This window comes from Podarcis raffonei, chromosome 9 (genome assembly GCF_027172205.1).
Source record: "Podarcis raffonei isolate rPodRaf1 chromosome 9, rPodRaf1.pri, whole genome shotgun sequence".
Taxonomy (NCBI): Eukaryota; Metazoa; Chordata; class Lepidosauria; order Squamata; family Lacertidae; genus Podarcis; species Podarcis raffonei.
In genome coordinates this window covers 6347907-6362376 of record NC_070610.1, presented here as the reverse complement: position 1 = coordinate 6362376, position 14470 = coordinate 6347907, and the positions used below count along the sequence as shown (strand labels likewise).

The 14470-nt window shown below is 47.4% G+C and overlaps 1 protein-coding gene across 2 annotated transcripts in view; it reads left to right on the top strand.

Annotated features, from left to right (window-relative positions):
• The first annotated feature begins 1832 nt into the window (after positions 1-1832).
• Positions 1833-14470, top strand: part of ARID3B (AT-rich interaction domain 3B) — a 51218-nt gene continuing 38580 nt past the window's right edge. Inside the window, exons 1-2 of one of the 2 annotated variants that reach the window (XM_053402055.1) lie at positions 1833-1959; positions 7163-7818. In XM_053402055.1, coding sequence (XP_053258030.1) covers positions 7243-7818 — 576 coding nt within the window. In that variant the 5' untranslated portion in view covers positions 1833-1959; positions 7163-7242. Of the gene's footprint in view, positions 1960-2307; positions 2471-7162; positions 7819-14470 lie in introns of those variants that run through there. The other variant, XM_053402056.1, reaches the window with a different exon arrangement.

The window sequence follows — 14470 nt, the reverse complement described above, 5'->3', positions numbered from 1 at the left end:
CATGTCTGTTTACATTCCAGCACAGATTCCAGCACAGAGCACGGAACATCTGCTCTGTATTGCGTTTGTGTTCTCTCTCTGAGAAGAACAACAAGGAGAGAAGCCATGTTTTCTTTGCCCTGATATATGTACAATAAAAGGAGCCTAGTATCCACGCCTCGAGAAAAGCAATGACAAACCTAGATAGCATCTTAAAAAGCAGAGACATCACCTTGCCAACAAAGGTCCGTATAGTTAAAGCTATGGTTTTCCCTGTAGTGATGTATGGAAGTGAGAGCTGGACCATAAAGAAGGCTGATCGCCGAAGAATTGATGCTTTTGAATTATGGTGCTGGAGGAGACTCTTGAGAGTCCCATGGACTGCAAGAAGATCAAACGCATCCATTCTCAAGGAAATCAGCCCTGAGTGCTCACTGGAAGGACAGATTGTGAAGCTGAGACTCCAATACTTTGGCCACCTCGTGAGAAGAGAAGACTCCCTGGAAAAGACCCTGATGTTGGGAAAGATGGAGGGCACAAGGAGAAGGGGACGAAGGAGGAAGAGATGGTTGGACAGTGTTCTTGAAGCTACCAGTATGAGTTTGACCAAACTGCGGGAGGCAGTGGAAGACAGGAGTGCCTGGCGTGCTCTGGTCCAGGGGGTCAGGAAGAGTCGGACACGACTAAACAACTAAACAACAACAACAACAGCAGTAGTAGTATTGTGATTCCTGCATTTCAGGGGGTTGGAATACTAGATGATCCGCGGAAGTCCTACAGTCAGAGACCTGCAAGGTCTAGAGTCCAACCCTGTGCAATGCAGGAATCAGCTGGACAACATGCTGGCTGCAAACACCGAACCGGTTGATCCTGGCTGCCCTCCATGCCGGGCCTTTTAGCATCGCATATCTTTCTCTCCCTCTTGGGGATCGAACCCGCAGCCTTCCAAGTGCGAGTTTCAGGCGCTCTGCCTCCAGGCCACGGGCCCCCCCCCCCAAGGGGGCGCCATAATCTGAACTAAGAGCTACTGGCGCGCGTGCGCACTACCTCTGAGGAGCGGCTATCAACGCTGCTGCGCCACGAGCCGTTCATATTTCCCAGAACGGACTAATCCTGACGCCGATTGGCTGTTGATTATGGAGTCCCGCCCGTCCACTCCTCGGCCCCGCCCCTCTCCCTCCTCGGCCTGCTTCTTATCGGTTGCTATGGTGATTTTGCAAAAAGAGGCGCCTGCCCCGCAATCTCAGTCTCTATGGTTGAGTCCTCGGTGGGGATCTTTCCCTCTTTTTCTTTTTAGTGCCACCTTCATTTTCCTTTCCCCTCCCCTTTTCCTGTGGAAACAGAGAACATTTACACAAAAAAACCCTCAGGCGGAGTTAATAAATAGCAAACATTTCACACATTTTAGTCCAAACTTCCGGTCGGAAGCGTCCCGTCTATGACCGCGATGGTGTCACTCTAGCTGCCGTCTCTATGGCGGGAGAGGCATAGAGATGGCAAGTGCCGAAGGGTATCGGGGAGAGCGAGCCATAGAGAAACGGAACAGAGCGTCGTCTCCGAAGTCGCGTGACGCGCCTCTCGAGCCGTTCCATTTGCAGGGAGGGGGGGAGCTTCTCCCTGGAATAAGCTCCACTTAACCTAACGGGCCTCCCATCCTCCCTTCCCCCCCGATTATCTTAATGGTTATTCATTTAATAATTTAAAAAACCGTCTTCCCCCCCAACCCGGAAGTGTTTGTTGGCCTCCCGAGTCCCCGTTGGTGACGCTACTTCCGGTGCTCTGTCAAACAGGTCCCCCGCACCGCCTGTGTCCTCCGCTTCCGGTCCGGCCGAGGGAGGGAGGGACCACGGGACGGGGCGGGGGGGGTGTTGGGGGCGCGGCTGAGGCGGCGGCTGCTGCTGCTGCGCGCGAGACCCGCCGGAGCGGGCGGTTGCCTGCCTGCCTCCTGGGCTGCCTGGCTGTTGAGGTCGCCGCGCTGAGGTAAAGAGGCGGCCTGTCGGCGGGGGCGGGCGTGAAGGGAGTCGCGGGGCTGCGGGAGTTGGCGCGGCGGGCGGCGGCCGCTCGTGAGGCACGGAGTTGGCTCCGGGGAGCGTCTTGGCGCTGCCTCCGCCCGGCGAGAAGGGGCTTCCTCGCGAGTAAGCCGGCGGCGCTCCTTCCCTTAGGTTCGGGCTGCAGAGCAGCTGCTGGTGGCTCCGGGCGCGCGTCGACCTGGCGGTCTCGGCGGGGCTTCTCTCGGGACCGTGGCGGGGCCCTTGGGCGCCCCCGGGAAACGGAGCTCGCCCGCAGCCTCAGGCCGCTGTTTCCTTCCGACCCTGACTGAGAGGAATCCTATCCTGCTGCGCGGTCTTACTCTCGAGGAAGGGCCTCGGGGCGCCTTTGGGTTGCTCCACCTCCCATCCTATCGGGAGCCACTTTTGAGGAGGGATAAGAAAGTTCTCTATAGTCTGTGTGAAAAAGAGCAAAGTTAAAAGAGATCCTGCACACGAATCAAGTAACCCTCTATTTATTACAGCGGGACTTATTTTCTCAGAGAGGGTCTGTTTGTGTGGAAAGCATAGAATTTCGTAGTGAACTTCAGAGGGTGTAAGAAATGCCTTTTCTGGGAAGGGAAGTGTACAAACTTTCACCATTGCCACACTTTGAAGTTGAAGAATTCCGGATGCTCAGTTGTGTTTTCTGCTTCAGTTGAATGCACCATGTCCTGAATCTGCTGCCACCAATTTAATTCCACTTGGGATCTAGTGTCAAGGGGGTGAGAGAACTGTTTTTAGTTGTGGCCGTAATTTTATAGACCTATAACATTATAAAGCTTCTGTGATTAGAAGCTAGGTTAGGTGCAGCACAGAGAAGTCTATGGAGAAGTGACTGTTGAACACTCTGGTTGTGCCAATACAAACCATTAATTCATCAGATGTGGGTAAAGCTGACTATAGGAGAGAAGGTAGGGGAAAGGTTAAGAATAACAGGGCTTTTTCTACCAGGACACCTAAAATCAGAGCATTCCAGTTATGTGTACATCCAATCCCATTGTAGCACAATTTCCAGCAAGCAGCTGTGACTCTTACCCCCCCCCCATATATTTTTTCAGGTGTGGTTCTACCCAGTGCTCCCCCAACCCCCGAAAAATAGGGGCTGGTACTCACCAAGAAGTTGTTGCAGTAAGTGTCCGTTTTTAACAAGAAAGGGTGCCTGTACTCACCATGAAGTTGTTGCAGTAAGTGCAACACTTTTTAACAAAAGAGAGAGAAAGTGGGTGGGGTGTGCGCGCATGCCGGTACTGCACACCTTTGAGTACCCCCTGACAAAAGCTCTGGTTTTACCAAGTTCTTTAGTACTGTTTTGGCTGTGAGCTGCTGTTTTTGAACGTACACATTTGTAGATAATGTATACTGTTAGTGAAATTTCTTATTTTTATTCATCATTAGTAGTCAACTTGATTACGTGTTACGTGAAGAAGGGGATGTGAGTGGTGGAAACAAGTACACACATATATGATAAAGGACCCCTGACCGTTAGGTCCAGTCATGGCCGACTCTGGGGTTGCGGCGCTCATCTTGCTTTATTGGCCAAGGGAGCCGGCGTACAGCCTCTGGGTCATGTGGCCAGCATGACTAAGTCGCTTCTGGCGAACCAGAGCAGTGCACGGAAACGCCGTTTACCTTCCCGCTGGAGCGGTACCTATTTATCTACTTGCACTTTGATGTGCTTTTGAACTGCTAGGTTGGCAGGAGCAGGGACCAAGCAACCGGAGCTCACCCCATCACGGGGATTCAAACCGCCAACCTTCTGATCGGCAAGTCCTAGGCTCTGTGGTTTAGCCCACAGCGCCACCCGCGTCCCCACATATATGATACTAGAGTATTAAGTGGAATGGGCAGTGATGTTGGGTGTGTTTTTCTCATAACATTGTGCAGAGGGTTTTTTAAAGTATATTGGGGAGTGTATCTTGATCTTTAGGGTCTTTCATGGTATACCCTGAAGAAGTGGCGGTACGGCGTCAGCAGGCTTTTCTTTCTCCTTTAAGGCTGCAGTCTGAAGTACACATATCAGGATGCAGGACTTGGTGGGGTTTACTCTGCACATAAGCATGGTTAAAGTCAGTGCACAGATACTGTTCAAAGATTGAAATGCAGATGCAACTGGATGTCCACAAATGAACACTACGAATCCAACCTGTATTTGCTGGGGACAGGGATATTTCAATGAAACAAAGGGTGTGGCCAGCACATGCAATCTGAAATTGATTGTGCACATTGAAAATTGGGGGAAGCACTCTCGGGACTGAACTGCTATGATAGGGATTTGATGGTTGCCTGAATACTTAAGGTGTGGCTGCCCTTGCTAAGGTCCCTTTCTTTAGCACTGGAGGCTGGTAGGGTTTTGCATTCATTTCAAATTGTAGCCTTCGGCAAGAATGCATCCGTCTTGCTGGAACCTGCCAAATAGAGTTGTTTTGGACCTGGGTGAGACCTGCAGGAACCAGAGAGAGAGCACAGCAAATGTTCCCACACCTGAAGTGTTTACTGGACACAGCAAGAGAATACCAGGTCATGAATTATAGTATTGGACCTGTAGCACATGTTCCCTGTCTGTTCTTTTGTGGATCTTCACCTGAGGCACTGTAGACAACTTACAGTAATGTCCTTAAAGCACGTTCCAAGAAAAGTAGAGATTTTATAGATGTCACAGCTCTTTTATCCAAAATCCATAGTTGTCCTTGCAGTTTATAAACAGTATGTAAACAGTATGTCAAGTACTAGTTCAGGCATTACAAGATTGTTTGTGGCATTCTAATCTAACTGAAAGCATGGGGTTGGGATTGATGGGATGATTGCACTATGAGCTCTTGAGCATTTCTCCCTCACTTATAGCTAAGGGATTAGTTTGATTTTGATTTACTGTAGCTTAGCAGAAGATTTGAGACGCACACTGGAAATTCTTGGTCTTCTTTTGGTTGTTTGGTGTTCTCCAAAATGAGATATGGGCTTGTTCTACTTGTTCTTGAAACTGCATACTTAGTCTTAGCAAAATAACCTCTTTCATTTAAAGAGAAGTTATTTTGCCAAATGTCAGAATACAATCTTAAGAGGCAAAGAAAAAGAAGCAAGTTTATTTTAAAGTTTCAGTAGATGGATGGTGGGGGGGAGGAAAAGGTCAACACTTTTCTCAGTTGCTGTTTGCATTTTGCCTTCTTGTATATTGAAATTCTGTTTCCTGACTATCCCTCTTGCCTTTGTAAAAATGATGTGTACAAAATTCACACTGGGAGGTGATTTTTTTTCATAAAGTGCCATCATTGTATATGGCACTTTTGGCAGGCTGTTCCTCTTATACTTTCTAATGTAAAATTTGATATGGGGAAGAAAATTGAAGTATTGCAGAAAATGGGAGCATAATTAGTTCAACTATGTGTATTAGGCACAGCTACAGTAGGGGACAGGGAAAGGGGCTTCATGTCTAGCTTATGTTTACTCTTGTACAAAAGGGATCTCATCAGGACCACTATTACATTTAAAACCTGCAATCGCTAGCTTAGTTCTGGATCAGGAGGTAACTTTCCTTGAAGAGAGTTGATCATATAATTACCAATTGCAAGTTTTCTTGGTGTATCTTGTGAACCATTCGATATTCGCAGGTTGCTATTGTGCTGTACTTCCCTGCATCCAAAACTGTGAGGCAGGTCTTACTATTATTGGGGCAGTTGCTAAGGGAGAGTGGAACTCTTTCTTGGCACCCTGTTGTTGCTGCCCTGTTGATTGATAGTGCTGAGGCTTTTCTCTCGCCTCTTCTCCCCCCCCCCCATCCCTTTTCACACACATTTTGCTTCCCAAGTTGTATGAATGGGGGGGGGCTGTTGCTGCAACAGTTTTGCAACTGGAGACAGAGTCCAAATGAGTATATAATTGTGTGAATACACAAGTAGTGAAATCCCTAGCATAAACAGTAGTCACGTAAACAATCAGCTGCTGAAAAAAATGAAACTGGCCCTCTTCAGAGTGTGTGTGTGCAGACTGGGCACACAAACTCTTGTGTTGGATGCCTTGTCACCTTAAGGATGTTTCCACATCTTTGATCTAATCAAAACTGATGCAAAGGTAGTTTCTTGTTTAAAAACATAATAAGAGCTCTTCTGGATCAGGCCAGTGGCTCATGTAGTCCAGCATTCTGCTCTCACAATCGCCAACCAGAAGTCTATAGGAAGTCTGTAAGCAGGACCTGAGCGCAACAGCACTCTCCCCTCCGGTGGCTTCTAGCAAATGGAATTCAGAAGTATCTGTTTTATGACATTTTATCCCATCCTCCCACCTAGGAGCTCAGGGTGACACATGTTCTTCCCACCTTCCCATTTTATCCTAAAATGGTGAGATTGGTTAGGTTGCAAAATAGTGGCTGGTCCAGTGTCACCAAGGGAGCTCTGTGGCTCAGTAAGGGATTGTACCCCAAGCAAGGCTCCTCACTTCTGGGCCCATGTTCTAAACTCTGCACCACGCTGGCTTTGGCCAGCCTAATCTGATGCACTGACATAACTGGAGGCTGGAGAAAAGGAACAGAGAGAGTTAAAACAGCCCTTGTTAGCCCCTCCTTGAGTCTAAAAGGCTCCTGCCTGGGTTTTGACTGCCAATGCATACAAACAAAGCTCCAGATTTTCTTATGTTCCTTAAATACTATTGACTGATCAGATCAGTCCATAGTAAAATAGCAGGCAAAGGAAAAAGTTTATTTTGTATGCAAATAAGCTTCTGAATAAAGAGTCATCTGGGGCACTTGATTCAGGATAGGACTCTTGAGTACTTAAATAGGTCTCAGTGCTGCTTTTTACTGCTTGGATTGGATTTTGTTTCCTTTTAATTGTGCAAAATTTAAGTATTTTGGGTCTCATTGTGGAGAGATGACAAGAGGTATGGACTTAATAAAAATAAAACCTAACACTCAAATATGTCGTAAATTTGACAAGATGGGAGGATGTTCCTTTTGCACAGATCATGAAGCTGCTTCAGAGGCTACACTTCATTAGGGAGAGGAGTTGTAAATGAAAAGGTGCCAAATATGCAGTGAAATCTGGGACTGAATGGCGTGGTTTCTCATTCAGGGGGTGGGGGAATATGAGCTTTGCATTTTCTCTTCTTGTCCTGGTGGGAGGACAGCGGCAAGTAGCTTACACAGGTCAATATTTGTTTTTCAGATTCCACTGCTCTCCAAAGGCTTTGGCTGGAGTCTTCTCCAGCAGAACTCTCACCTTATCGCAGCCATGTTAACAGCAGGATGAAACTGGAGGCTGTTGTGGAGCAGCTGCAAAAGCAGAAGCAGCAGCAACAGCAAGCGGCCCCTCTGCAGATGGATTCCAGGGAGAGGCAACAGAGGCAGATGAGGGAAACCCAGTTGCATTATGCCCAGCAGCTGACGGTGCAGCAAGCTGCTCTCGGTGCCACATCTGGAAAGGCTCCAGGTGGCCCCCTCCTTGGTCCTTCTGCTCGAGTCCCACCTGTGCTTGGGGCTGCCCAGACGTTTGATCAGAGCAGTATGAACTCGGAGGAGGAGGAAGAAGAGGAGGAGGAGGAGGAGGAGGAGGGAGGAGAAGAAGATTTGGAAGATGGTGACCTTGAGGATGACGCACCAAGAACTGGGAAAGAGTCATGTTCCGCTTTGAAGTATTTTCATGCTTCCAAAGTTGCCCCCCACAACCAAAGAGTGGCTTCTTCCTCTAATCCTCTGCCTATTCTAGGGGGGCAGCGGGGACAGCAGGGAAAGGATGAGCAGGGTAATGTGTCTGCCAACCCTCCATATTGTGGTTCATCATCTGGAAGGCAGGCCTGGAGGCTGGATGAGCAACTCAAGCAGGTCAGTAATAGTGGTTGTTACCCCTGCCACTCGGGTTGACGGTTGGTGGTCCTGGAAGCAGGCACTTCCCTTGAGGGATTCCATTGGTGCAGCCTTTGCCAGCCTGGTGCCCTGCAGATGTTTTGGACTGCAAGTTCCATCAGCTGGTCAGGGCTGATGGGAGTGGTAGTCTAAAAGCACCTGCAGGTAGTAGGTTGGCAGAAAGCGGTGTTAGAGCTTGCCAAATGACTGTCTTGGGCAGATCAAGCATCAATCAATTAAATCTTTATTACGATCATAGACCAGCATAAGGGCAGATCAAGTAGTTTACCCGCCTATAACATAATAGGAAAGACTGCGGCACTGTGGTGAAGGCTATTGCAGTCCAATCCCTTGAGAAATGTCAGTTCTGAAAAGGGGGAAAGGTAAACCATAGAATTGTAGAGTTGGAAGGGACCCCTGGCGGTTCATCTAGTCCAACCCCCTGCAATGCAGGAATCTCAACTAAGGCATCCAGGACACATGACCCTCCAACCTATGTTTAAAAACCTCCCCCTTTCATGGGAGTCTGTCAAACTGCTCTTGCTGTCATAAAGTTCTTTCTGACGTTTAGTTGGAATCTCCTTTCTTGAATCCATTGGTTTAGGTCCTTGCCTCCAGAGCAGGAGAAAACAAGCCTGCCCCATCTGCCATGTGACAGCCCCCTAGCCATTTGAAGATGGCCACCACATCTCCTCTCAGTCTCCTCCCTCCCAGGCCAAGCGCATCCAACTCCCTCAACCATTCCCCACAAGACCCTTTCTCATCCTGGTCACCCTCCTCTGCATACATTGCAGCTTCTCAATATCCTTCTTAAATTGTGCACCAAAACTGGATACAGTATTCCAGATGTGGTCTGACCAAGGCAGAATAGAGTGGTACTATAACTTCCCATTAACCTAGACATTATACTTCGATTGATGAAGCCTAGAATATCATTAGCTTTTTCCCCCTGCTCCATCACATTGTTGACTCGTGTTAAGCTTGTGGTCTACTAAGACCCTTAGATCCTTTTCACATCTACTACTAGCAATCCAGGTGTCCCCCGACTTATATTTGTGCAGCTGGTACCTGTGAGCTGTCAAGCAGCCCCTTTGTAGCTTTTTTCAGAAACAGAAGGGGAGCCTTTTGCTTTCTGCCTGCCACTGTGGGCCCAAGAAGGGAAGGTGAAGTGCATGGCAGGAATGTGGCGAACCCTCTGAGCATACTCTGGGAAATCTCCCCTGCTCCCTTAACAGTTTCCATTTGCAGCTAATGCTGCCAGCTTTAATATTGTTGACTGGAGAGTAATGGGCACTCTGTACTGCTACGTGTGACTCTTCTGTGGTCAAAGAGCTTTTCGGGTGTTGCAATTCAAATCATGCAGTGTGATGCAACTGGCAGAAGTTCAGCCAGCCTGCTGAGTCAATTGTAAGTTGGTCTCTAGGTGTTCATGAACCATCTTGCATGGGGGTTGACTGACCTTTAGTTGCACATCCTCTTTGCTTGTTGCTGAGGAGTGATTACTCTAAACGGTTCTAGAGAATTAGCATGTTGGTATTTTACAGCAAGTACAAAAGATGCAGGTGGCGCTGTGGGTTAAACCACAGAGCCTAGGACTTGCCGATCAGAAGGTTGGCGGTTCGAATCCCCGCAACGGGGTGAGCTCCCATTGCTCGGTCCCTGCTCCTGCCAACCTAGCAGTTCGAAAGCACGTCAAAGTGCAAGTAGATAAATAGGTACCGCTCCAGCGGGAAGGTAAACGGTGTTTCCGTGCGCTGCTCTGGTTCGCCAGAAGTGGCTTAGTCATGCTGGCCACATGACCCGGAAGCTGTACGCCGGCTCCCTCGGCCAATAAAGTGAGATGAGTGTCACAACCCCAGAGTCGGTCACGACTGGACCTAATGGTCAGGGGTCCCTTTACCTTTACCTTACAAAACAAAAAAGGGGGGAAACCTGTGGTACCTTAAAGTTAAGCAGTTTTGCAGTAGCATCAGTGTTTGTGAAGTATAGTCTATTTCTTGCTGCTAATGAAATGTCATCCTCAGGTGTGTGTGTGTGAGAGAGAGAGAGATGACACACACACACACACACACAGAGAGAGAGAGAGAGAGAGAGAGAGAGAGAGAGAGAGAGAGAGATTGAGATTTGTGTACCCATATGGGAAGAAAACGCAATAAAATGTCATAGAATGCAATAGGTTCAGCTTTTGCCATTTCTGTGCATGGATGAAATGTATACAGATTAGTCCCATGACCATTCACAACAGCAGTAACTGGTGTTGCAGTGAGCACATTTGCCAAAGGAGCAGGGGGAGTGTCAGTCAGGTGGTGGCAAGCCATATGGCAAATGATCATTGGCCCTCCTCAGATAAACTGCACAGCTCAATTGAGCTTTTGATGTATAGAAATCCTACTGGACAATTACCCTCTGCCATATCACAGCCTGCTCGATATAAGCCGACCCTGACAGAGGTGTGCAATCTGTGTCATTGTAAATAGTGTGATGTGAATTCTGTCACTATTCTGTCATGCTATGTGAAGGTGCTGTGCTGTGTTCAATGTGAGCAATCCCTAAATAATTCAAGAAATTTCTGGCCTTTAATGTTATAAATAGCCAATGGTGAAGGGAGTGCTGGGTGCCAGCGGTTTGCATTCCTGTTTGTTTACTTAGAACTATAGAATTGTAGAGTTGGAAGAGACCACGAGGGTAATCTAGTACAACCCGCTGCAATGCAGGAATCTCAATACAGGGTTCCCCATCCAATTTGAAACCATACTGGACCCTGCTTAGCTTTGTAAATGGGCTAGCAGTTTTATTGCTGCACCACTAGGTGTTTGTGTGTGTGTGTGTTTGCTTGTTTGCTTTATTTTAGGATTTTTATTCTGGCATTTTACTTTACAGAGTTTTAATATCTAGTTAAAAGCAATACATACCTTTAAAATAAAAACATTCTAAACAATAAAATAGCAGATATCAGGCAAACTGAAAACTAGGGAGAGTGTCACATTAGTAACAAACAAAAATGAAAAGGTCTTCAGCCTACATTGGATGGTCCACAGAGAGGGGGCTAAGCAAGTTTAACAGAATCGTTGAATTGTAGAGTTGGAAGGGGTCCTCAAGGGCCATCTAGTCCAACTCTGCAATGCGGGAATTACAGCTAAAGAGTCCTTGACAGGACCAGCCAACCTCTGTTTGAAAACCTCCAACAAATGAGAGCCCATCACCTTCTGAGAGAGTCCGTTCTACTGTTGAGCAGCTCCTACAGCCAGCAAGTTCTTCCTAATCTTTAGTCGGCATCTCTTTTCTTGTCATTTGAATAGTTTGGTTCTCCCATCTGGAGCAGGAGAAAACAAGCTTGCTTCATCTTCCATGGGACAACCCTCTAACTATTTGAACATACCACCTCGGTCTCCTCTTCTCCAGGTGAAGCATGTAGCTCATGAGACGTGGTTTCTAGCCACATCTGGAAACCACATCTGGGCACTGCACTCAAGTAGGCCTTTCCCTGTGTGCCCACCAGCTGTGCTTCTGATAGTGGCAGGATACACAGAAGGATCTCTCTCACTGACTTCAGTGGACAGCTGGTGTGTATGGGGAAAGCTGGTTCTCTTCCATTTCCCAAGCCCATCTTGCTTAAGACTTTAATGGACATACTGAGCAGTTTCAGCTGTGCTTGAAACTGCTCAGTATGTCCATTAAAGGTGGACATACCCACAGGTCGAGCAACATGCTTCAAGGCCTGGGTTTGATCAGCACTTTTCACAGGTATAACCGAAGTTCCTGAATGCCCTCCAAAATCAGCCCACGTGGAGTTTGTTACCAGTCATCCAGTCTTGATGAGGCATGTGTCTCAAGAAGGACAGTGTTACAAGCCAGGACTGGTCAGCCTACAGTACTCCGCCTGCTATTGGGACTCCCTCTCCCAGCAGCCCCAGCCATCATGGCTACTCATCAGGGAACATGGGGGTTATCTGCCCATATCTGCAGGCTACCCACCCTGTTTCAGGCTATGGTGGGCAGTCGCTCCAGAGCATTCATGGCCACATGATATGGTGATGGCTACTAGCTTAGTTGGCTTTGAAAGAAGGCTAGGTAAATTCGCAGGAAACATCTGTCTTTGACTGTTGGTCATAGATCGTCATATGTAAACTCCAGGTTGATTTAGAAGTTGATCAGGAGGCAAAGATGAGAGCTTTTGCCATCCTACCCTGCTTATCGGCTTCCTTAAGCTATCTGGTGGACCAGCTCTCCCCACCCCATACCCTTGGCAGAGTCTAATGAGATTGTAGTCCCACAACATCAAATGCTTACCCTTGTGCAGGTGGAAGAAATGGAATCATTTGATCTCTCTTGGTAATGTTCTTCTGTCAGATAGTTAGCAAGTTCTCCTTAAATGGTATTTTACATTGACCAGTACATATGTTTGATCTAAAAATGGCTCTCTGCTGCATTAACTTCACTTGATGAACCACACTATGAACCAAAATGTGTTTTTGGCATGATGCCACTTTCCCCGCTCTTCAACCTCATTTTAAAACTCGAGCTCCATCCCACTGTAGGCAAGTCCTGCTTTCAGTTGCTAAATACTACTGGAAGGCAGGCAGGTGGTGATGCCTGGCTGCTTGGAGTTCCATTCAGCCTCCCACAGTCAAGTAAATAATTGTAGAGCACCCTTGCAGACAAAAGAGCTGGCTCAGCTTATGACACAGGGGCGGTGAGAATCTTGTCAGCACAAAATGAGGAGGGAAGGGTTGGCGGCTTGTCAAGGGACTGGCAAATCCCCAAAGGAAAGCAGAGGGAGCCATTTCGGCTTGTTATCTCCCCTAAGCTTCCCAGATCCATCTGGGCTCAGTCGGCTGCAGTAGGAAGGTTATTATGGCCGGCTGCAATTGAGCAAAGGAGAAATGAAAACTTTGTAGGGGAAGGCTGTTCCTTGCAGACGTGTGGGCCCCTCTCCAGTTGTAGGCATAGCTGAATACTTTCTCAGGTTACCAGGGAGAAGAAGAAGTGCAGAGAGAATTGCATCAAGTTCTGTTCACTTGGGGTAACATTTCACAGCAAGTTACATAACTCTTCCACTGCATGTTTAAAATACTTGTGTTTACATTTATATGACTTTGTTGCATAGAAACAGTGGCACAGATTTTCAAGCAGATAAGTTTATCTTAATATGTGTACACTTGTGGATGTTTGAGTTCTCCATCAGATTCATTTAAGATGTGTCAGATTGAGGTCAAAAGTGAAGAAACAAGTCTTGAAGTCCGGAAGCTGAATGCAGTATGGTATGGGCTTATTATTATTTTAAGCCTTGCACATGCAGCACAATGCTCAGTTTAGATTCTGATGATGAATTTGGAATCTGAAACATCTCTGCCATGAACATAAAATCTCCGAACGCTCTCACACACATAAATTTATGGCTGGAGGAGAAAATGTGATGCTCCTAGGACAGTGTTCAAAATAGTCATGTCCATGCATTCAAATTTGTTATTTATTTTCTCTTGATGTCCCAAGTCCATTTGCTTAGATAATATGAATTTTAATCTGCTTGGGACAGAAACTGCTGCCTTGTTTGTTGCACTCTTTGCAAAGTTCTGTCACTGTATAGTGACTAAAACATCTAGAATGTAGTTAAGCTGGCAGAAGCAAGGTTGATTCTGAGTGACTGGGGCCATTCGTGTCTCTGGGACAGGACACCTGCATCTATCCCAGTGGCCAGTATTAAGGATGGACAGCAAGTCTAGCCTTCATTGCAACCAGGGCTTCTTTTCAGCCGGAACTTGCTGGAACTCAGTTCCGGCACCTCTCAGGGGGCTCCTTTGCTATTCTAGGAGAACAAGGAAGGTGTCCGTGGTGAGTTCCGGCACCTCTTTTTCTAGAAGAATAGCACAGATTGTAACCAAGAATGCCATTAAGTGTGGAGATGCGCAGCAACTATTTACTTAGTTGAGAGAAAATAATAGAGGTGGTGGTACTTGGAGCACTGCTGGGGTAGAGGCAAGTGCCCTGTCCCAGAGACATGAGTGGTCCCAGTCCCTGAAAATCAACCTTGCTTCTGTCTTCTGAGCTACATCCTAGATTCAGTTTTGTAGCGGTTGCTGTGGAAAGTGAGGGATGTGTGTGCAAAGATGTGTGATCAAGCCGGTGTCTGGATGCAGTAGTGGGATGGATAAGGTCTAATAAACTATGTCTGGATCCTAGCAGGACGGACACTGTGTCAGTGAGTGGTTCCCAGGTCTAGGAAGTAATTCAGATGCCTGTGCTGGATGGGGTTGCTCTCTCCCTGAAGGAGTAACTGTGTAGTTAAGAGGTGCTCCTGGATCCAGCTCTGTTGCTGAATGCACAGGCGTTCTTGGTGGCTAGGAATGCCTTTTACGGCCTTCAATTGGTAAGATCACTACGGTCAGTCTTGGATTGGAATAGCTTGAGCACAGTTGTCTATGCATTGCTAATCTCTTGGTTGGATTACTACAATGCACCATGTGTGGGGCAGCCTTTGGCTGAGCTGGAAGGTGCAGCTAGTGCAAAACCAAATGACTAGGTTGCTGGGGCGGGGGGCAAAATAACCTCAGCCTGCTTGCAGGATTTGTGCTGGTTGCTAATCTGCTACTGGGCAAAGTTCAAAGTGCTTGTACCAATATATTGGTACCCT